The sequence below is a fragment of the Phycodurus eques genome, chromosome 13 (genome assembly GCF_024500275.1).
Source record: "Phycodurus eques isolate BA_2022a chromosome 13, UOR_Pequ_1.1, whole genome shotgun sequence".
Lineage (NCBI taxonomy): Eukaryota > Metazoa > Chordata > Actinopteri > Syngnathiformes > Syngnathidae > Phycodurus > Phycodurus eques.
In genome coordinates, this window is record NC_084537.1 from 1,764,113 (window position 1) to 1,785,551 (window position 21,439).

General features: G+C 42.2%; 2 protein-coding genes across 5 annotated transcripts; one reads left to right on the forward strand and one right to left on the reverse strand.

Annotated features, from left to right (window-relative positions):
* Nucleotides 1-7,541: 7,541 nt before the first annotated feature.
* fitm1l (fat storage inducing transmembrane protein 1, like) lies at nt 7,542-9,315 on the forward strand. Its single transcript, XM_061694702.1, has 2 exons — nt 7,542-7,998; nt 8,447-9,315. Exons 1-2 carry the CDS (start codon nt 7,820-7,822, stop codon nt 9,075-9,077), a joined length of 810 nt encoding a protein of 269 aa, XP_061550686.1. The 5' UTR covers nt 7,542-7,819; the 3' UTR covers nt 9,078-9,315.
* Nucleotides 9,316-10,841: 1,526 nt separating this feature from the next.
* trnau1apb (tRNA selenocysteine 1 associated protein 1b) lies at nt 10,842-21,342 on the reverse strand. Of its 4 annotated transcripts, none has more exons than XM_061694577.1 (9): nt 21,179-21,342; nt 20,664-20,761; nt 20,317-20,416; nt 19,463-19,515; nt 17,578-17,706; nt 17,038-17,154; nt 14,994-15,294; nt 14,060-14,099; nt 10,842-11,662 (listed from the first exon to the last, which is right to left on the reverse strand). In XM_061694577.1, the coding sequence occupies exons 1-9, from the start codon at nt 21,212-21,214 to the stop codon at nt 11,526-11,528; spliced, it is 1,011 nt and encodes a 336-aa protein (XP_061550561.1). In that variant the 5' UTR covers nt 21,215-21,342; the 3' UTR covers nt 10,842-11,525. The 4 variants fall into 4 exon arrangements, with proteins under 4 accessions (XP_061550561.1, XP_061550560.1, XP_061550563.1 ...); XM_061694576.1 differs by having other exon boundaries at nt 14,060-14,102; XM_061694579.1 differs by lacking the exon at nt 10,842-11,662 and adding an exon at nt 12,703-12,829.
* Nucleotides 21,343-21,439: the final 97 nt, after the last annotated feature.

The following is a 21,439-nucleotide window of genomic DNA, read 5'->3' on the forward strand; positions in this document are numbered from 1 at the left end:
CCATCCAACCATCCATTTTCTGTTCCGCTTATCCTCACTCGGGACCCGGGCATGCTGGAGCCTATCCCAGCTATCTTCGGGCGACAGCCGTGGTACGCCCTGAACTGGTTGCCAGCCAATCGCAGGGCACACATAAATAAACAACCATTCACACTCACATTCACACCTGCGGGCAATTTAGTGTCTTCAATCAACCTACCACGCATGGGTTTTTTTTTTGGAGGGGGGGACCCACACAGGCACGGGGAGAATATATAATATAGAATATATATAAAATGATTTATTTTGCAGCATATAGATCCAGAAAGTTTGGTGCGGAAACCTGGAATCCATCAAACACCATTGGCATAAACTAGAGGAGAAGTCCTCACTGAGCTTTCTACTGTTAATATTCAAAAAAATAAAAAAGAAATTGTGGAGGAAAAGGATGCCAGTTCTACAACAATTTCAAGTGGAGCGGTCCGAATGGCTTTATTTCATCGGAGCTCAAATCTCAGCCGGCGCTCCTATTCTCATCTGCGAGAGAGGATGTTAGGGTAAATGTTGACACTACAAGTAAGTGAAGAGTGTCTGTTTCTTCTTCGTTGCTTTAAAGAGCCAGGTGTTGTCGTGTGCTAATTGACCTATTGAGTGACAGCGCTGTGACAGACTTACGCGGTTGGTCAGCGGCAAATGAGCACGGCCTTCCGTCGTACCCTCGGTGCAGGGCTCCTTTCTGTTATTCCTCTGTCTGTCAGTTCCTCTGTCATCAGCTGTGCGGCCTCTCGCACCGATGAAAGAAATATAACGCGTGGACATACTTGAAAGGGATGAATCGTGAATGATACACGTTTTAATATGTCCCTCTGTCGAACGTCATGACATGCGCTCAGCTGTTCAAGAGCAGCTGAACGGCAATTCGTGCAGCTGCACTCCTCGCGTGAGCTCACCTTTAACATTGACAGCATATATGAGATCGCTTGTGTAATCGTACGTTTGTATCCCTATGAAATGTATCGGCATTATGAGTTGTTCAGAAAAAAACTAATAAAGATTCCTACTATGTAACTCTTACCTACACAATCAGTTGGAGCACACCAACTTTTGCAGCTTTTTTAAAATACAAATTCATGTGCTTCAGTGTCTCATCGTATTCTCAAATAAAAGCAAATAATTAAAGTTTCAAAAGAAAGCTTGGAATCAATGGCTAAGGAAAACGTATTCCAAATTGAAATAGCCACGTTCGACACACATTGTGAATGGAAATCGAATATTCTTCCGAGGGTTCTTCCCAATTCCCGTTGATGCGTGGCACTGCTTGGTTGCATTTTCTTCCACTCTGGACATAAAGTCTGCCGTTTGGTTTCTTCTGAAATGTACATTTCATTTTTGGGTGACCTTACCTGTTGTTTGTTTGTTTTGTTTGCCTCTGGCAGTTCAACGCATATCTTTGTAAAATTTCAAGCTATTTTTTTGGACTTGATCTGCTTGACTTTCAATTTAAAACAAAACAAAAGAATTGCCGCGTTCTAAAACTTTGGGTTGGTAGCGTACGTGTCAAGGATATGAGTCATTTTGAGTGTAAGTGTCCATACTCGTGTGGAATGGACACAGTCAAAATGCAAAGAAACTGACATATAGAAGCAAGAGTTTATGACGCTTTGGACTGTTGGCAGTCATGCGGCATCTATTACACTTTGGGTGTAGCTTATGCCAAATGAACTAAATTGGCTATTTTTTCAGTCTTTGCAACGTCGAGTAGAACTCGTAAACTAGCTTTACACTCCCCGACTCACACGATAACACGTATGGGTTTTTACAAACGCTGTCATCATATTACCAAAAATATGACACACATAAACCTGCCACCAAAGAGAATTTAGGACCAGCAGACATTTACTATAGTCGGTGTTGGGCTTGTGACGGTCTCGGCGTGTCTCGTTCTCCACTCCCAAAATGATCGGTGAGATGTCTTGTCTTTGGCCTTAACAGTTAGGACTCAAAACAGCACTGCTCCGTACGTTGTTCTCTTTGGTTATTATTGCAGCACATCTGATTGATATTTATAAACCTTCCACTTGGATATGGTTCCCGACCTCACTATTCCGCAGCATAGACACGATACAGATACTATTTGAAAGGCTTCACTTCTCAATGGCATTTACACCTGATAGCAGATGAGGTCGCTCCTCTAGTAGTTGATCCCAACCATGCACAGGCAAAACAACAGCTGACTGGCAGACCTGGCAACTATCCTGACATTGCTCCCGATATTATTATTATTATTATTATTAATGTTGTTATTTACCAGTTATTGATTTTATATCCTGCGTCGCTGAAATTATGATTGCTTTTTAGAATATTGGACTTTTGCCCACAGGCATGTACTGTCATGGTACTGCACGATATGATTGGAATTCAGATCAGCTTGCATTTCCGACTTGCAGTCAATACTTCCATCTCGTCTTTTTTTATGAGCCTAAGTTTTTTTTTTGGCTCCACCCTACGGAATATATTCAGCAGCAGGAAAAGGCAGAGCCGATTCGGATTGAGCAGGCAGCTGCCTGCGTTGTCCGTCAATGCTTTCGTAGGATTAGTGGTAAGATTAGAGCGCCGACAGTTGCTGTGACCACACCGCCACACATGATTTTTAATAGATCTGAAGTGTGAGGGCCACGGCATGTGCCTGAGCGTCCATTTTTAAATAGGGAATAAGCAAAAGATTAAGATGAACCTTATAAAGGCGTATGTTTTCTAGCAAAGTCTAACCAGTACCTTTTGCAGTTTGCCCCCAGCACCTTTTGCAGTTTGCCCCAACCTCAGAATTGCCAACCGCTCGCTATTGGCGAACATTTTCCCATGAGGTGCCGAATCAATAGTGGCGGTCTGTCAAATCAGGAAAACTTTGCCATTGCTGAAATAATCATTTGGATCAACCCTAACATGCGCTTTCCGTAAATATTCTAGGCCATGACTACATTTCCTTTTAGCAATGCTCCAAGTCAGATGTAAATATCCAGTCTCTTTATAATACAACCTGAAAATTAAAAAAGGGAAAAAGTCAGAAAAACAGCTTCGGCGAGCAACTTAATCATATTAATATTACTTCTCCCTAACTTGAGCAATGGCAGGAACCGATCATTAATGTCATTGCTAACATGTCCTCCTGTTTTACAATGTAAAAATAAAAATTGGAGAGATAGACCAACTCAATGTTTTGTTTTTTTCAGCGCAAACACCGATAACCATTATTGCTAGTCAAGGGGAGGCAGATAATCAATATTAGAAGCTATTTATTTGGAGTAAAAGGGAAAATATTCGCATAGAAGTTTTGTATTATTCAAAAATGTGATGGTTTAAATGCCTGCTAAATGTGTTAATTTGCTTTCAGCTTTGCAACAAAAATTGTTGTTGTTTTTTCCATCTCAAACAATAGATATCTTTGTTTTAAAATTCTAACAAAACGTGCAAGGAGCTCGCAGGGTCACCTCTTAAGAGGTTAAATGGAAACTAAAACAAATAAATAGCTCCCTAAAGTTTTCAACATGAAATGAATGTTGTCCAAAATGTTTTCCAAAATGTCAATGTAGCTAAAAACGTTCATGTTTGCTTGGAGTTCGAACAAAAAGAAGAAGGAAACAGTGAGTTCCCAGGGTCAGCAGCATCTCTTATAGAATGAACTGAAAATGTCAATCCATCCATTAGCTGCTGGGGCATTGACACGTGTCAATCATCGGGCTGACACATGGAGACGGACAGCCATTCACACCGATGGGAAACTTGGAGTCTTCAATAAACATAACATGCATTTGGGGGCTGTGGACCAAAGCTGGAGAACCCCTAAAAGATCCCGCTCGTTCACACGCAAAGAAGATCCAAGGTGACTCATTTTAAACCAGTAAGGCGACTGTGCCAACTACCAGTCATCACTGTCCGGACGCCCCTTCTACATCCACTCTCACCCCCCAGGACATTGCTGTTGGGGCATGCGCATCCCTCAACAATATCACTTGATATGTTATCAGACTTGGACGGACATGTAAGTGGTCATGCGCGCAGTCGATTGTCTGACAGCTGATGTAACAAACATCGCTGGGGGGGGAAACGGTCGCTGTCAAGCTATTAAGGGAAGCTCATAAATTAATGAATCAAGAGAAACAAAAAGGACAATACAGGGATGGCTGTTGAATGCTAAGATAACATAATAACAATTATTTGTTTGGTATTATTTGTGTCGTACCAAAATATAAGAAGTTAGAGTAGCTTTTGGTTGATAGAATAATCGATAATAAATGGGTCCGAATACTCGTGTTTGTATGTTGGTGTAGTTTGGGATTGCTATGAAATGCTGTGGAGCATGAAGCTGCATTTTGATTGGTGACTTCATCTGTCAACACGAAACCCCAGTGAGAACATGAAAGCGCCAGAAAGCCAAGATTCAAAACCAGAACCTCTCCCCTCTGAGGCAGACTTGTTTATATAATAAACATGAGCTCCGAATGATGGAATTGTTAACCTCCATCGTGCTGATCCATCGACCTCATTTATGTCCGTACACCTGTAGAACTGCACACAATTATCTTCCAGCTACTCAAATTAGGGGGTGGAATTTATTTTATTGTAATCTGTCTCAATCCATATATTCAAATCACTAACAGTGCGATAAAGATAAAGAAGAATAAAAACAAAATCTAAAAGAAGAAAAACAGTGTTGCTCAATTGCATATGGCCACATCACTTCCTGTCAAAGTACTGTACCGCACGCATGTGAAGCCGATGCCAAGTGAGCAGACTTCTTTCAAAAGTGCCTGACATTTGGCGCTTCCACGACAATGTGCGAGAATTCATTCTCCACTCGGAGAAATGTGTTTTTAGACCACAGGAGCGGAAATGTTTCATGATATATTTTCGCAGCGGGGTGCGTGTCCTGATTTTCATGCCAGTGCTAGGCTTGCTGCGTAGTTGCTCGTTTGCCAGACTAGTCTGCACCAAGATGGGCGTTTCGACAGAGCAGAGGGTGTGTCCTTGGACATGACAATTTGTGACAATTTGGCGGCAGAAAATCAATCTAAATTTACGCCTGCTCAGACCACACCGAAATACCGGTGCAAGATAGACCGCTGGTCCAATGCGATTTTGGTGAATTTAATCAGGGCACAGACCGACAGATACTGAGTTCAGACATATTTAAGTCAGCAGTGTTATCACCAGCTCATTCTGTATACCCGCTCACATTGTCTGTTTCCACACCGTGGTGGACAATGACCGTGACAATGCTCCATTCATACATCTTACGCACGTTTAAAGGGAATGAGATGAGCCGCTTTAACTGGCTGGCTGGCGGTGACAGAAGTCAGCTGTAAACACTCCCACAGTGGTTGAATGTGTGTGTAAGAGAGAGAGAGAGAGAGAGAGAGAGAGAGAGAGAGAGAGACAGACACACAGAGAGAGAGAGAGAGCACGGTTGCATTTTCTGGCAGTGCGAGTGAAGGTTTTGCTAGGAGAGACTGATTAGTGTAGTATTTGTTGACAGAAACCTCATATTATCAAAGATTGTTTGAGCATGAGAATGTGCCCCCTATGCCAACCTAATTAGATGTGGTCTGACATTGGGGGGTCTGAGGATGGAGTGAATAACTACATGTCACAAGGGAGGCGTGCATAAAAAAGCTCAGTGATTGTAAAAGATGGGACAGGGCGGTGTCATGTTGCCACTGTCTGAGCGAGATACGGCAAGATTTTACGGCAGTAGTCTGACATAGTGACAATTGTGAAAGTCCAAATTTGTCTTGGAGTCTGATCCGCGCCTAAGGGAAGGTCTCACTGCGCATGTAAAATGTGAGGAAAGCAACAGCAGAAGAGCACACAAGAGGGCACTCCTGACCATGTCCATCCCTTTATGAGCTCAGCGAAGTGCACTCCTCTCCTCATCCTACACCCTGCAGGAAACGGTCTTGAAATGGTCTGCCCCGTCAACAGGTCTCAGCCCAATACAGCACCTTGGGAATGCGGGAGAACTCCGATCCTGGGTGTGATGTCCACAAATATGCAGCGACTGTGACGCTATTTGTCCAAATGTGAGCATTAAGCATTCAGATTGGAAAAGCAGTTCTGATGTTGCAAGAGTGACTAAATCCCTAAGATGCTGGTGTACAGCGTGCCAATCCTTAAAACGTTTCTCCATTTCTATAGCGCTTGTCCTCGTGAGGGTCGCAGGCGAGATGGAGCCTATCCCGGCTGACTTTGAATAAGAGGCGTTGTTTCCCCTGGACTGGTCCCCGGTCATTCGCAGGGCACGTGATAAACAGCCATCCGCACTCACATTCACTTCTATAATTTAGTCTTGAGTTAAGCTAACGTAATATTAAAATATAGAACTTTTCACTGATGAAATGTATTCTAGGTTCATTACTTGTATAGCCTCCTACAACCTTTAGCCATGGGGCAGTCTGACAGAAGCGTGGCTGCCATTCTGCACCTACAGCCCCTACGCCCAACATCAAACCACATTCATTCATAGGCGATGCGGTTTAAATGTCTCGCCCAGGCAGACGACGACGACACGCTCGGGGGATATGAAGCGGAGACCCTCCGGTTTCAGGGCGTGCTCTTAGCCTCGAGCTCAGAATTGGGAAGCACCGTGCCAACCGCTCACCCATCATGCCGCTTTTGTAAATACTAGCTCAAAATATTCTTAAAGCGCTTCTACTGTCTCTTGTCTACTAAAAGGTTATTAACATTTTGTATTATTATTATTAACAGCTAACATGCCCTTTTTTTGGGAAAGGTGAGAAAAGCTGTGTTGAACCAGCTGAGAAGAAACGTAACTTCAATCAAGATGTAATTTGTTGGGTATAGATGAGGTAGATATAGGTAGTTTGCATTAATAAATGCTGACTGCAAGATGCAATCACTGTAAAATTGTACCTTAAATAGTAACAATTTACATTTCTTAAAATATTGTGCTATAATATTCAGCCCAGATCGCCCACCCACAAAGTGAACCAGATGGACTGTCGCAGCTGTTGAGCTTTAGCCTGGATTCAGTTTAAAGGTTAGTGCTATTAATAAAAACGCACACACACAAACATTCATATTATTAAACATAATTTGCAAATGTTGAATTCATGACTTAATGTGTTCTTTTTTTCCTTATGCTTGTACATCAGGTCAAATAACGTCAACAAATAATCAGTCCACTTTGTTTGACAGTTCTTTGATTTTCAAATGCTACGACATGCGCAGGTCCAGACCATGTTGTGCATTGTTTTGTGTTTAGCATGGGATCTTGGAGTAGGAGCTGTCAAGGTTGCAGTTTGCCGAGGGATTCGGGTCAGCTCTCACACAGCAATTGACTCGTGGGAAATTGCTGTACAATGTCCGAGAAGATGGACAGCATCTCGAGTTTCTCCTGCAGTTCAAACTGCTCGCAGACACTCGATACCGCCGGGAGTCAGCCCTTCTTACCGGGACTGAAGAATTTCACGGGTGGATTTAAGCGTGCACATATTTGGAGTCCGAAGTGCCACAAACCAGTTGGCTGGTTCCTGTTGTCCCGCACAGAGGCAGCTAACTGAGTCACGGGAGCTTTGAATCTCTGCAAGATCTTCATTTGTTTTCTATCATTGCGGCAAGGAATCATAGCTAAGTATTTGGTCAACCGTGATTGTATGTGTCTAGGTTAACTATCTTTACTATGCAAATAATTTGTCTGACATCAAGGGAATTCTAGCGTGGATTCAAATCTCATCACGTGAATTAGTCCATGCTGATAGGACTGTGAAGGACTACATTCAAGACAGCAACAGGAACCCGGTCAGAAGTTTAGTTGCGGGTAGAGATGATCCTCAACGCAGTGCTGGTGGTCTTGACGGACCTGGCCGCCCACCTGTTGGGAAACCCTTTGTTCCGTCGGCACTTCCACCTCGCGTTGTCTGTCACAGTGGTGTTCGGCCCGGCGCTCAGTCTCTGGGTGTCCCAGCACAGCATATTTGCCAAGAGAAGCCACTTCCTGTACAGGTGAGGCTACTTCCCGTTTTCCCGAGAGTGATGCATTAGAGTGAGGATGTTGTGAATGTGATTGACACCAACACCTTTGGATTATCTCCACACTGGTGGTATTACCTTGATCTAGTTTGTTGGATTACAGAAACATTTGAACAATGGGGTACACCCTGGACTGGTCACCTTCCATTCATCTAGAAACTCTAACATCTACGGACAATTTAGACTCCTCAATGTCCCGAACATGCATGTTCTTGAAGTGTGGGAGGAAGTACCTGGGGAAATCCCAAACTAGCATAGGGAGAACATGCTAACGCCACATAGAGAGACCAGAGGCAAAATTTCAAAGCCAAAACCTCAGAACTGTGAGGCAGACGTACTAACCGGTAGTCCACAGTACTGACACTGTAGAGGCTACTTTATCGAAATGCTCTTGCTACTTATTCATTACTTGTTCTTCCAGGATGTTTTTGCGATCTGGTTGGGGATGGACGTGCGTTTTCGTTGGATCCTTTGTATTCCTTCTGTCATTCTCCACCCGTCGTTCCCTCTCACTGTCCTTCCGTCATCTCTCCCGGCTCGGAGTCGCTGGTGGACTGTGGTTCGTCTTCTGCAAACTTCTCGACGTTCTCGAAAACGCTACAGGAAGCTGCTACGAGCCCCTACCGGGCAACCCGGAGAACGACGACAGTCAGCCTCTGTTAGTGTTGCGAGAAGGCGAGAGCAAGGCGGAATGCCTCAAAGATGGGATGCTGTGGAGAGGATATGAGGTTTCAGAGGATGTCTTCCTCCTGTGTCTCTGCTGCCTGCTGCTCGCCGAGGAAACAGCGGTGTTTGGCCCTTATCTGAGCCTCGGTGGATGTTCTGACGCCCCGCTTAGGATCCTCTTCCTGTTCTGTGTTCTCCTGCTCAGCCTCTGGCTCTTCCTGCTCCTCTGTCTCCTCGCCTACTTCCCTCAATTCCCCACCCAGCTGATAGGAGGGGCTCTTGGTTGTTTGAGTTGGAGGGGATTGTATCAAGGGTGGTACTGTCAGGGTCCCTGCTGGTACTGTCCCGGGAGACCTGGATTTGGACTCCTCAAAAACCAAGACTGACGTGGAACACAGAGATCTGGGTGCACGGGTGTTGTGGGTTTCATCCCAGGATCCCCCCCAGTTTACCCTGAGTTGATCCGAGTGCTGCTTTATCGGTGTGTGATGTTACTTTCCCATCAGACTGTTCATCTTTCATGAATTCTTGTGGGTGAAAGAGGGTATAAAAGGGCTTTGAGTATCTTGAAGGTAGAAAAGCGCTTCACAAATAAAGCTCATTTACCACACAGCTTCAACAACTCGTCAAGACTTTGTCAAATTGGTTCATTTCTGACCAAATAATTTTACATTGTTGTCAGTCAGACGGTGGTTTACAGAAATATGTTGATGCATTTCTCTCAATTCTGTGTTGAAGCTGCAAATACTAGTGTAATTAAATAAAATAAATAAATAAATAAACAAACCTGTCGTACATGGGCGACAACACAAATAGGAATATTACAATGAAAATGTCAGAAATGGCTACATCCATATTGCGGACAGAGATGTACTGTAATTAGACCAACTTGGCTTTGTAGGTCCCACTGAATCTACTTCGAGGCTGAATTTTCCATCTCTTGTATTTCATATCATATATAGTGTGGGTGTAAGAAAGGGAGTGTGAGTAGATCAAATAACCTCAGCAAAGAATTGTCAGGAAAAAAGATTGAATATGTAAAATGTTTTAAATAAAACATTGTTTCCCATTTGCACACTGCATCATCATGGTGGATGTGTCCTGACTTACTGCTGCTGTGTGAGAGCAAACGTTTTGTCAAGTGAATCAAAATACACAATTTGAGACAAAAGTGTCGTGTGCTTAACATCCCACAACTAAAAACAATTATTGATGCCAAGTACGAGTGAAACATTCTTGGAGGTTTCTATGTCACTCTGGAGGTCATTTAAATTGTGTTATGTGGGCTATCATTGCTCTCCACTTATCTGACAATGTTGAGGGAACAATACAATATTGTAAAGGGTTCTGATGAACATTTTAATCTACTAAAAATTTTAAACAATTGGTGTGTCTGTACTGAGGCTAAGAATTGTGGGACCTTTAAATGTAAAAAAAAAAACAAATACAAAAACATATACCTCCTAAACTTGTTTATCAATATCTCTTCAAACATCTGACTTTGTGTCATTTACACGCAATATAACGATTCCCCAAATTAAAGCGCAAATTTGGCAAGGAATTGAATATATTTGGGGCCTAACTGTACAGTATTCAGACCCCCTGAAAACTTTCACTCTTTGTTATATTGCAGCCATTCGCTAAAATCATTGAAGTTATTTTTTTCCCTCATTAATGTACACACAGCACATCCCATATTGACAGGAAAAAAAACATAATTGTTTACATTTTTACTGATTGATTAAAAAAGAAAAAGTGAAATATCACACAGCCATAAGTATTCAGACCCTTTGCTGCGACACTCATGACACTTCTGCTCATCCTGGAGATGGTTCTACACCTTCATTGGAGTCCAGATGTGTTTGGTTTTGCTGATTGGACTTGATTAGGAAAGCCACACGCCTGTCTATAGAAGACCTTACAGCTCACAGTCAGTCAGTTTTCTCTCAATATGGGATGCTGTGTCTACATTAATTAGCAAAAAAAAATGAAATTAAATGATTTTAGCAAATGGCTGCAATATAAGTGACAATTTTAAGGGGGTGTGAATACTTTCCGTACCCACTGTACATGTACATTAAGCACGAGTGGTGACCCACATGGTTGCCCATTTTACCATCAACTCCATCTTAAATGACTAGGCCAAGAGATCGTTTTAAAATGTTTTTATTGACCAAACACTTCCAGAAAAGATACATCTATATACAGTTTACAAAATAGTCACCCGAAATAACAGTTATAGATGATGCTGTGACATCTTACAATAACTTAGCCGGGACCTTCGGAAATTATCAAAGAAACAGAATGACAGCGCTCCGAAGTCTCTCGTACGCCGAAGGGATTTACACTGCAACACTGCTTAGCTACTTTACAATCACATCCAGAGAACCTCCCCCACAATTACCTCAGTTCCTTCACAAATTGAATGAAGAATAATTCTATGGACTGCATATACATACCAAATAAGTACCATCCCGGAGTGAACATCTAGAATTTTCTGTGGTGACCATTTCAACATGAATACAAATTCAGTTGTACTTCTATGTTCTGTGTTCACTGCAACAACGAATGTGAACATCAGACAAGGTGCCCTCAGTACTTTGTGCCCAAACGACCCACACCCTCTGTCATGAGGGGTAATGTCACTCCTTATTGTGAGACTGTCACAATCGTAAAGAATAAAAATCAACTTGTACTATCTGATGATGACAATTCAGAGCTGTATGTGGGCACAGTGTTTGGGCAGGCAAAGACAAGTACAGAGATCCTGAACAACCAATTAGAAGAGATTGTGGGTCAAGTTTGAGGAAGGACCTGAGGACTAATTTCATTTATCAAGAGAGTAAAGGTATAGCAGAGTCAAAGGAGTCCAGTGGCTCCCAGTGACAATCCATCAAGGCATTATAGAGCTCCTCGCTGCGTTGCATAAAATCTGTGTTCCACTGGTCCACGTCACATCCTTGGAAGGGCACTGCAAAACCCCACCAAAGAATAAGCAACCAAGCACAGCATTATTGAACTAAACACAGTTGATCTCGGAGTACTGCATGTTTGTTATGCTAAAAACTAACAGACACTGTCCAACAACAACCACGTATATCACATTACCATTTCTTCAGAAGCAGGAGAGTACAAACAAAACATGTAGTGTGGTGTTAAAAAAAAAAAAAAGTTTTTAATTGAGAGTAAAGCTCAAAATCCTGATTGCTTGTCTTCACATATGCACCTTCTGCAAATGCAGACGAATTGTGGAATGTAATCCAATCGTCCTAGCAGTTCAAGTCAATTCCATGCAACACAGAGGTGAAGCAGTTCTCAAAAACTGCACTTAGACAACAAAATATTAGTTCAGGCAGGAAAGCACCTTCAGTTGAGTCAATGTTTATATAGTTACATGTTGGTAAAGAAAAAAAGGCTACATTTTTGTACAATTTCATTGATATAAACACTAATATTCTGAACACAACTAATCATCACAATCCAAATCAATCGCACGCTCCTCCAAGATAGAACATCCAACATGCTGCAGCATGGTTTGCCGTGTCTCCCCGACTGCGCCAAGAACATGGACCAAGAACAAGTGGGGAAGGGGGCTGTAGGAAACGCTCTTCCGGCATAAGCAGATGTTTCCACTTTGATTTTGTGTATAAATATGAATCCTTTCCTCGAGGGGTGAATGACATGGGTTGTTGCTGATCAATCTTGCGGTCAGAGTTAGTAGCAGAAATATGAAGCTAACATTTAACAGTCATCACTGTATGTTGGACATGCATGTTTACTATCTTGCATACAATAAAGAATGTGTATATATAAAAAAAAAATATATATATATATATATATATATATATATATATATATAAAATTCAAGGGACAATGGCTAAATTAGCAACATCTTCATTCTATGTGCACTGATCCCTTACCCCAAAATATGCTAAAAACGTAACATTCAATAGTTAATGTTACTAACACAGTACTTGGATTATTACAGCTAAATAACGACAAGCGGCTTACTGTGTTATGAGTCCGTTCGCTCTTGCGTAGCGAGGGGAGGTTTGCGTTTGGCGATGTGTCCATGCACCGCATACACACAGTATAGTATAACGTCGCAGCGATTCTCAGTGTGGTACGCAGGCTCTCTCTAGTGGTATGCGAAAGAATCACTCAGGTAAATACAATTTAAACCTACATTTAAAACATGAAATACAATCAAACAGAATGGAGCTTCTAGCTTTGCAACAGCTTGAATCTTTTTTTCAATCCAGTTCAGTAATTTTTACTTTTCATGCAGAGTGCATTTTGTTATTTCTCAAGTACAGGACAGTTATTTAAGTGCAGCTCAGTTGTATTTTACCGGAAATGCCTTTTTTAGGACTAAATACCTCAACCTCTGTATTTCTTTTGACTGTATTTTATTAGGGTTGGGAATCTCTGGCATGAGATCTGGTCGGATTCTGATTGATACAATGTATTTCAGTGTGGTCGCGATGCGATTAAAAAACGATGTGATAGTTAACATTTGTTGATGTAGACGGTAATCATAAAACCTTGTCTTAACCCAATTTTGTATTTTTTTTTTTAAATGACACTTACTACTATAAGAAAGGGGGTCTCACACACAGGGTGCCATTCAAGCTAGGACCACCACTGGCGATTGCTGTGTAAGCTTTGGGTCAGACATGGCTGTGTGTCCTCTTACTGGATGCCTTGGATGTTCACAGGAGTTTATTTTTGGGGTCGCACGGTACCGACACATTTTTGTGGTGGTACTTGGTCTAATATGTGTACAAACAGCTACCTTGGAGTTCAAATGCTTTTATTGTCTTTAAGGGCACTCGCTGTTTCTCTACACTCAGACCACACGTGTCAAACTGGTGGCCCGGGGGCCAATGGCCCAGCAGTACATGGGGTTGGCTGGCTTACTTGCATGCAAGAGCAAGCCCCTAAAATCGCTTGATTTCAGCAAGGCAAGAAAAATTATAACTGTGATCATTCTTGAATCTTGAAGTGTTTTGATGACTGATCAGAAAAGGGAAGGTTTTTAAATTGTGAAAAAAATGCATAATATCCATCCATCCAATCTCAATACAGCTTATCCTGTTCTGGGTAGCGGGGTGATGGAGCCTATCCCAGCTGATTTCGGGCGAAAGGCGGACGACACCCTGAACCGGTCGGCAGTCAGTCACAGGGCAAATATTAACACGGGCAACCACTCGCACTCACATTCACATTCACACCGTCACTGAGAGGTAACTGAAGTCACCATCAGTGACTAAGTGCATAATGTCTCCTTTAAAAAGTCTAACAAGTAATCAGACATATTTATCTGTTACATTGCACAGTAAAAGTGAGCGACAAAAGTGTTTATTACCTTCGGTACTATCCTCACCATCTCCAGTCTCTTCTGGGCTCTGCTGAGGGCCAATGGACAAAGAATATCAAGACATTAACATATGAACATATTTATTTCTCGCCCTGTCACGCAAAATTTTTAGGACGATATATTTTCCCAAATATAAATAATAATATATATATATATATATTTTTTTTTTTTACTGCCTCTGAAATCATGAAAACTAAGGCCCGCCCTCGAGCCGCAGACTTGTCTGGTTGGTCTGCTGAAGGCACTGGAGAAGAACCCTTCACCTGTCAAAATACATTCACTGTCGTTAACTACTGGCGAAACAATGTTTCCCAATGAAGTTATGCTTAATAAACAGTTAACTTTCCCGTGTGTGTTGATTGGCGACTAACGCACAAAACAACTCGGAGCGAGGCGCTGACATTTTAAACGATGTCACCACAGTGGAGCGAGCGGTTTATCTCCTTAGCCCACCAGCTCTTTACTCCTAGGATAGTAATAAATGTAATAATAAAGAGTTAACTTTCCCTTAAGTGGGTGCTACACGCTGCACAGGGAGCAGGGCTGTAGAATATTGGACAGAGCCGACACCGGTCTACCGACGTTCCACGAGCTCGCTAGCGGCTAGTGACACAGCCGTCCAACTCGCCGTCCGCTCCCTGTGTAAGCTGCACAAGGGCTCTCCACAACAATGACAATTTATCGAGTCCGGAAAAACTATAGTGTACATTTTATTTATCGAACGCTACGTCGATATCCTAATTATCGTGACATGCTTATTTATTGCTAAGTCAGAGGGCGATATTACTGGTTAGGTATTTTTTGTCCCTGGCTTGAAGTCCTTGTAATGAACTAAGCAAAATTCAGCCAAGACTGAATTTCTGGAAACACTATCCTTTGATGACTTTTCATTTGGGAAGCAGTGTCACTGAATCTCACATACCTGTACATCTCCTGTTACATGAGACGACGGGGGCGGCAACCCAAAAGGGGGCGGCGGCACCATATGGTTGGGTGGGGTGTAACCGTAGTGGCCATAGTTGTAGTTATAGCCACTGTTGTAGCCGCTATTATAGCCGCTGTTGTAGCCACCATTGTTATAGCTGTTGTATTGATCATAGTTGCCCCACTGAGGGTAGTAACCTTGACCCCCACCATTGGGGTTCCCATAATAACTTGATGGCGGCTGGCTGTAGTTGCTCTGGTAATTCTGACTCGGCCCCACCCAGGTGCTAGTCTTCGGGCTGCAGAGCAGATGAATAAAGAAATGGAATGTAATGTTAATTTCAAAGAGAGAATTCACAATAAACAAGGCTCGAAATAAACGGTTTCCCATCGCAATTTCCGAGTCAAAAAAAATTTGCATTTTGCGGCTCATGAAACACATTGAAAAGCAGAACTGCGAATAGCTGACGGGCATGACACAATGCGCTTACGTGACCACGGCAGAAGTCAAGCGAAGCTTGGTTGGCAGCGCCGGGTGACGCAGGAAGAAATAAACGAAGAAGAAAATGCGAGCGCAAAAGACAGAAAATGGCGAAAGTGTGGGATCATTTCAAAATGAAATGTAAGGCGAGGACCCATGGCATGTCATCGTAACACGGACCATTCTCTCCGCCGAATATGCCGATATAAAGCCGCGCCGTGGGACCCAAGACGAGGTAACATAGTGCAAATCAGTGAGATGAATGTTTGTCTACCTTACTAACATAACGTTGCTCTACCTTACTAACATAGGGCTATCCATCCATCCATTTTCCAAACCGCTTATCCTCACTAAGGCTGCGGGCGTGCTGGAGCCTACCTCAGCCGACTCTGGGCGAGAGGCGGGGTACACCCTGAACTGGTTGCCGGCCAATCACAGAGCACACATAGACAAAGGACCATTCACACTCACATTTACACCTACGAGCAATTTTGAGTTTTCACTTAAGCTACCATGCATGTTGTTGGAAGGTGGGAGGAAACCGGAGTACCCAGAGAAAACCCACACAGGCACGGGGAGAACATGGAAATGCCACATAGACTAGGCCGGATTTGAACCCGTGACCACAGAACTGTGAGGGAGACGTGCTAACCACCGTGCCTTGCGGAGGGCTAGTTTCTGTTAATTATGACTACTGACGAATGTGTGGCTTGTTTATTACTAAGGTGATAAATACAGTATAATGCAACCATAACATTACTTCATACAGGGTGCTTGTAGGTTTCGCTCACCAGTGTGTACGAACATTTGAACTGTAAGATGCTAAACTTTTGAGTCATGTCGGTGAAAACATGGCAAAGGTAAAATGGGTCATGTACCCACAAAGAAATTTTTAAATTTATAACCTTATCTTTTATGCGCAATGTGAATTTAAGAAATAAAAACTGTTGATTCCATAAAAAAAGGAAACCGATTGGTTGTTTGTTAAGTGAAAGGTCTTTTCTCTTTTTTTTTCATAATTGCTCTTTAACCAAGCAAAAACACAGTTTATCCAAGTACTAGATTATTCGATAGACACTTGAGTACTAAGTTATTTCGATAGCTGCAGTCCTACATTCAACTCTCCCGTTAGATTGTCATATTTTTATTATTTAAGCAAATCAGCATTTAGCAAATAGAAATAATTGTGATATTGACCTAAAACAGAAAATGTTTAGTATGATTTCATGTCAGACAGTGAGAGAGAAAAAAAAAAAAGGCATACGTCTTTTCATAGAGTGTATGTAAACTTTCAACTGTAAATACTATTGGATGTTTTATAATTGTTCCTTCGTGCTGCTCCCGTCCACTTTGCTAATATTAGACTTGTCATGAGAGGGTGGCAACAAACTGGATACTGTGCCAAAACATTTTATGTCCTAAAACAGTAGAGCAAGCTACAGGAAGTACGGCGGTCAACTTTTTTGTGACAAGTTAGATGAAATACTGTGACTCCAAAAGCAGAGCTTTCGCTCTTCAAATGTCAAATGATGATGCTGCCGAGGATGAACGCATATCTTACATCTTTGCCACAGCATAACTGAGCCGGAGTGGCTTTCCCCCGAGCACTGTGCCCTGGCATTCCTCGATAGCCTTCTTCTGCTCATTTTCATCGCCAAACTTGACAAAGCCATAACCTCTGTAAGCAAACAACAGTCAGAACACGTCTCCATGCTTCTGTACATTCCATACTTTCAAAATGAAAAACAACATATTGAGAAGGGTATATAGATGGGTATTATTATGGTAGAACTGAAACTTGTGGTTTTACTTTTAACATGAAGTAGCATCACTTGAATTGTGAGTTGCTCTTGCTTAGCCTATATGGGGAAAACAATAGTTTTAGCATAAAATGGCAAAAACACATTTCTTCAGGCTTCTTGTGAAAATGGATCAAGGTCCCTTGTGATGCTATCCAGTAGCTACTAGACAACAGAAACAAGATTATTGTGTAAGATTTGCTACAATACTCATTACTTATATCAAAATAGAATACACCATAACCAAGTACAGATTTCATCCACATGGAGTTGCTGTTGGGTCTGACTGTAAGCTGATGTACCTGGAGTAGCCGTACTGGTCAGTGACTACTTTGGCTCCCTTGCAGGAGGGAAAGCTCTTAAAGACTTGGTGGAGCTGGAAGTCATCCACCTCAGAGGCCAAGTCTCCCACAAACACTGAGAAATCAGGCCTTTGGAGAAGTAGAAAGACACACGCTACTCTTATTTGTTGTGCACCAACATACATTACAGTACCTGTACTGTAGTGCATGCAGTTGATTTTTAATGGTGCAGCAAAGTTGTACGATAGTAACAGTAAGAGTTTTAAATTACATTGAAGGGTTTTGGGCTCAGAGTTTTTGGTATATTTACAGTTTAAACGAGTGATTGGCAAATGCAGCTTTTGTGAACCACCTGGGCCAACTGTTTAAAAAATGGTTCCATTATTTGATGCATCAGTAAAGGCCTCTTTATATACCCGCGCTTGTGCGGCCGGCGGCACCCGCATTGCATCCCGTGACCGATGCATAGGGCCGCACGTCACTTGACGCGCGCACAGCAAAAATTGTTGCTGCGCGTAGAATGCCGCGGAGATCATCTCGTGATTGGTCCGTTTTAGTCACATGCTGTGATGATGTACTCAGCGTTCCCCTTGGTTCTACATACCATCTACGCCGCTGCCTTCTTGATCGATTTTGCAGCTTAATTAAACGTAACATCTGGTCATTTAGGGCCATATTTTGATAGCAGACACTGTTCCACAGTCACCATTGTTGTTGCTTTGGTCCTTGTTCCGGAAAGTAAAGTAAAAACGGCTACCGGAAAAGACCAAAAAATGGAGAGGAAACTCCACCCTGTGGTGTCCCACCCAAAACCAGCCTTAGCGAGAACACCCCCTACTTGGAGGAGAACTGCAGTACATTTTCTAAACTGCGCACGTGGGTTGCGCTCGAGTATAAAGGCAAACTGCGTGCGGGATAGCCGCAGTGACGTCAGCGCAGTCGCCGCCCGCGCGAGAATAAAGACGACTCAACAGTGACGCAAGTCTGCAGTGGATTTTAAAAAATCGTTGGTGCCCACACACTAAGACCGATCGTATTTTATTTCCAAATAAAGATGAATGTCTACGTATTGTGTTATTGATGAGAGTATTGAGGGAAAAAAAATCATAGTTTGGGTGTGCTTGTGTAACTATGGCAGGGGGTGATTATGTGGAATGGGGAAAACAGATTTTTATCGAGGTACAACACTTTTTCATACTTTTTTGATTGAACCGATTTCTTTTTTTGTTCACTTCTCCAAATTTGAAACATACACGGTCAGGAGGGACAGCTGATGTTGGCGTGCATACAAACATTTTCTGTTACTTGAAACAGATGAGAGTAAAGGATTAGGATTATCTTTACCATATATGAATAGATATCAATATGAGTAACAAAAGAAAGTGCCGGTTTGTTACAGGAATTGAAGATCCTAAGATCCTACAATTACAAGACAACGCTCTACCGATTGTAGATACGGCAAAACCTGCTTTGACATAATGTAGTTACGAACCACCAAACTAATCACGCGCCAACGAGTCACCTTATAATCACCTGATTGGATGGCTAACCGGTCAGGTGGTTCATACAGGCAATGAAGCAGTTGCTGCTTCTTGAGTCATATGTCACCCGCAAACTTCGAAGCAGTGGTTCTATGGAATTGGGGCTCGGGGTTTGACACATGCATCGAAGCTTCAGTGTCAAACTGCCTGGGGGCAGGGGGTTTGTCAATTACTTACAATTTTGGGACCACTGTTAATATATTTCCGACATTTCTTTGACTTTGCAAATGCTGAGTGACACACACAAACTATTTTCTACCTATTCTCAGTACGAATTGTTGCAGAAAAATTAATTACTCGATACACAAGAAGGACGTAAGCAGTCTAGGATTCGCCAAACTTACCCGGCCTCCAGCCGTTTCCCATAGGTGGCAAAGTTTAGCTTAAACTTCCGAGGCTGTGAATGGAAGAGAGAACACACACTAAGACAACCACACTCTCAGCATAGTCCTGTAGTATAGCACTGATATTGCTGGGAATAAAGAGAGATGTTATCATGGTTATTTAGGTTTACATACCTCCTCCAACCAGGCCAGCCTTTAGCCCATTCCTCAGTTAGTTGCTACCAGAGACTCTATTCACCGGCTTCAAACAAAGCTTATTCATGTACAACAAGCCTCTCAGCAGATAAAGGCCAGTGGAGAGCAGAGCCCAGTAGCTTGGCCAGCTCACAGGGCCAACAGTAATTGGTAGCATAACTTTCATGCACCACTACACTAGACACTATCTTTTCTAAAATTCCACTTAATTCACAGTCAAATGTACTCACTATAGCCATGGTGAACATATGCCAACACATGTAAATGCATAAATGCGTTACAATTGTCGGCAGAAAAGGAAATAGTACACTTAATACTGTACCTAGGGGTCCTAAATGAATTCAGGTCTATTTTTAATCAAGCAAAACATAAACCACATTACATGATCTTATCGGCAAGTATTTTGTTTCTATTACAACTAAAGGAGGACATTTATTAATTGAGCTCCACTATCCACACTCAAGTGTGACAAGGAAATATTGCTTGGTAATTCAGAGACTACTACTGCGACCCTAGTGAGGATAAGCGGAATGGAAGATGAATGAATGAATACTGCAGAAAAAAGGAAGGTCAGTAGCATTCACATACATAACGGAGAAATTATTATATTCATTATATTTTAAAGAGTTAAAAGTAAGTAAGTTGCAATGAGGACGTACCGGGTTTGATCCAGGAACCAGTTTTCCATTAAGTCTTTGAACACAACGGTCGACGCTTGCTTCATCTGCCATCTCCACAAAGCAGTATCCTGCAGAAACGCTGCACAACAGGACACAAATGTTAAGGCAATACAGAAGACATCTTGTGGAGGTGGTGGGTGCACATCCACACTTCCACAAAGCCAGCGTGACTCTCAAAGTGCGTGGTATGTATGTGTTTAAGTCATGTCCAATGACTTAAGTGAGGATAAGCGGTATGGAAAATGGATGGATGGTACTTGGTGTAAAAAGTTTGAGAACCGCTGCCATAGTGTATACTGTAATATGAATATTTGTATGTAGCCTACCCTGTTATCTTGTGAGTTATTATTTTGACTCCAAACGGTGATTCTCCCATTGTACTAAAGGCCTGTTTGACGAAGTTCTCATCCATGTATGGGTCCAACTAAACAAAGGGGGGGTACACAAGAGATAATTCCATCAAGAACAAGAACTCTTCGCATCATGCAAACAAATGTTTTAGTTAACATTACAAAGCGTAGCAAAACTCTGATTTCGCATAGCCAAGGGTCGTTATGAAGGAGTGATGCGTCTTGATAGATAAAAATAAGACGTTTGCAAGGTGTTTTGATACTTAACAGCCATGTACAGTACCAAAACAAAACAAAAGAACATGAAAAAACACATCCCGCAAACCGGTTGAAGTGATTTGTCTCTTACACACAGCTAAAGCAATTAGAACGTAGCATAATCGTGTACTGTAAAAGTAAACGTATCACCTTCGCTAGTGTAACGAACTAGAATGAGCTAAAATGAAAACTAAGCTAACGCAAAAACAAAAATGAAAGGACTTCAAGCATACATCACCCATCCATAGACTCGTTTGTCTGTTAAACATCTTGTTAACAGAATTGGGGGGGGGGAGTCTGTAAAAGTTCGGTGGTGTTCCAAATGCCAGCTTTTGTTCGAAAATTAACTCGACTAGTGGTTTATTTTCCGTACAAGGCTGCTTTGGCACTTCCGGTATGCCTCATGTTTTTTAGGATTATTAAATGAGATGCTGACACCTAGAGTATTGGAGCAGAACAGCGCGCACCGAAGAGGCGATTTCAACAGTGAACGT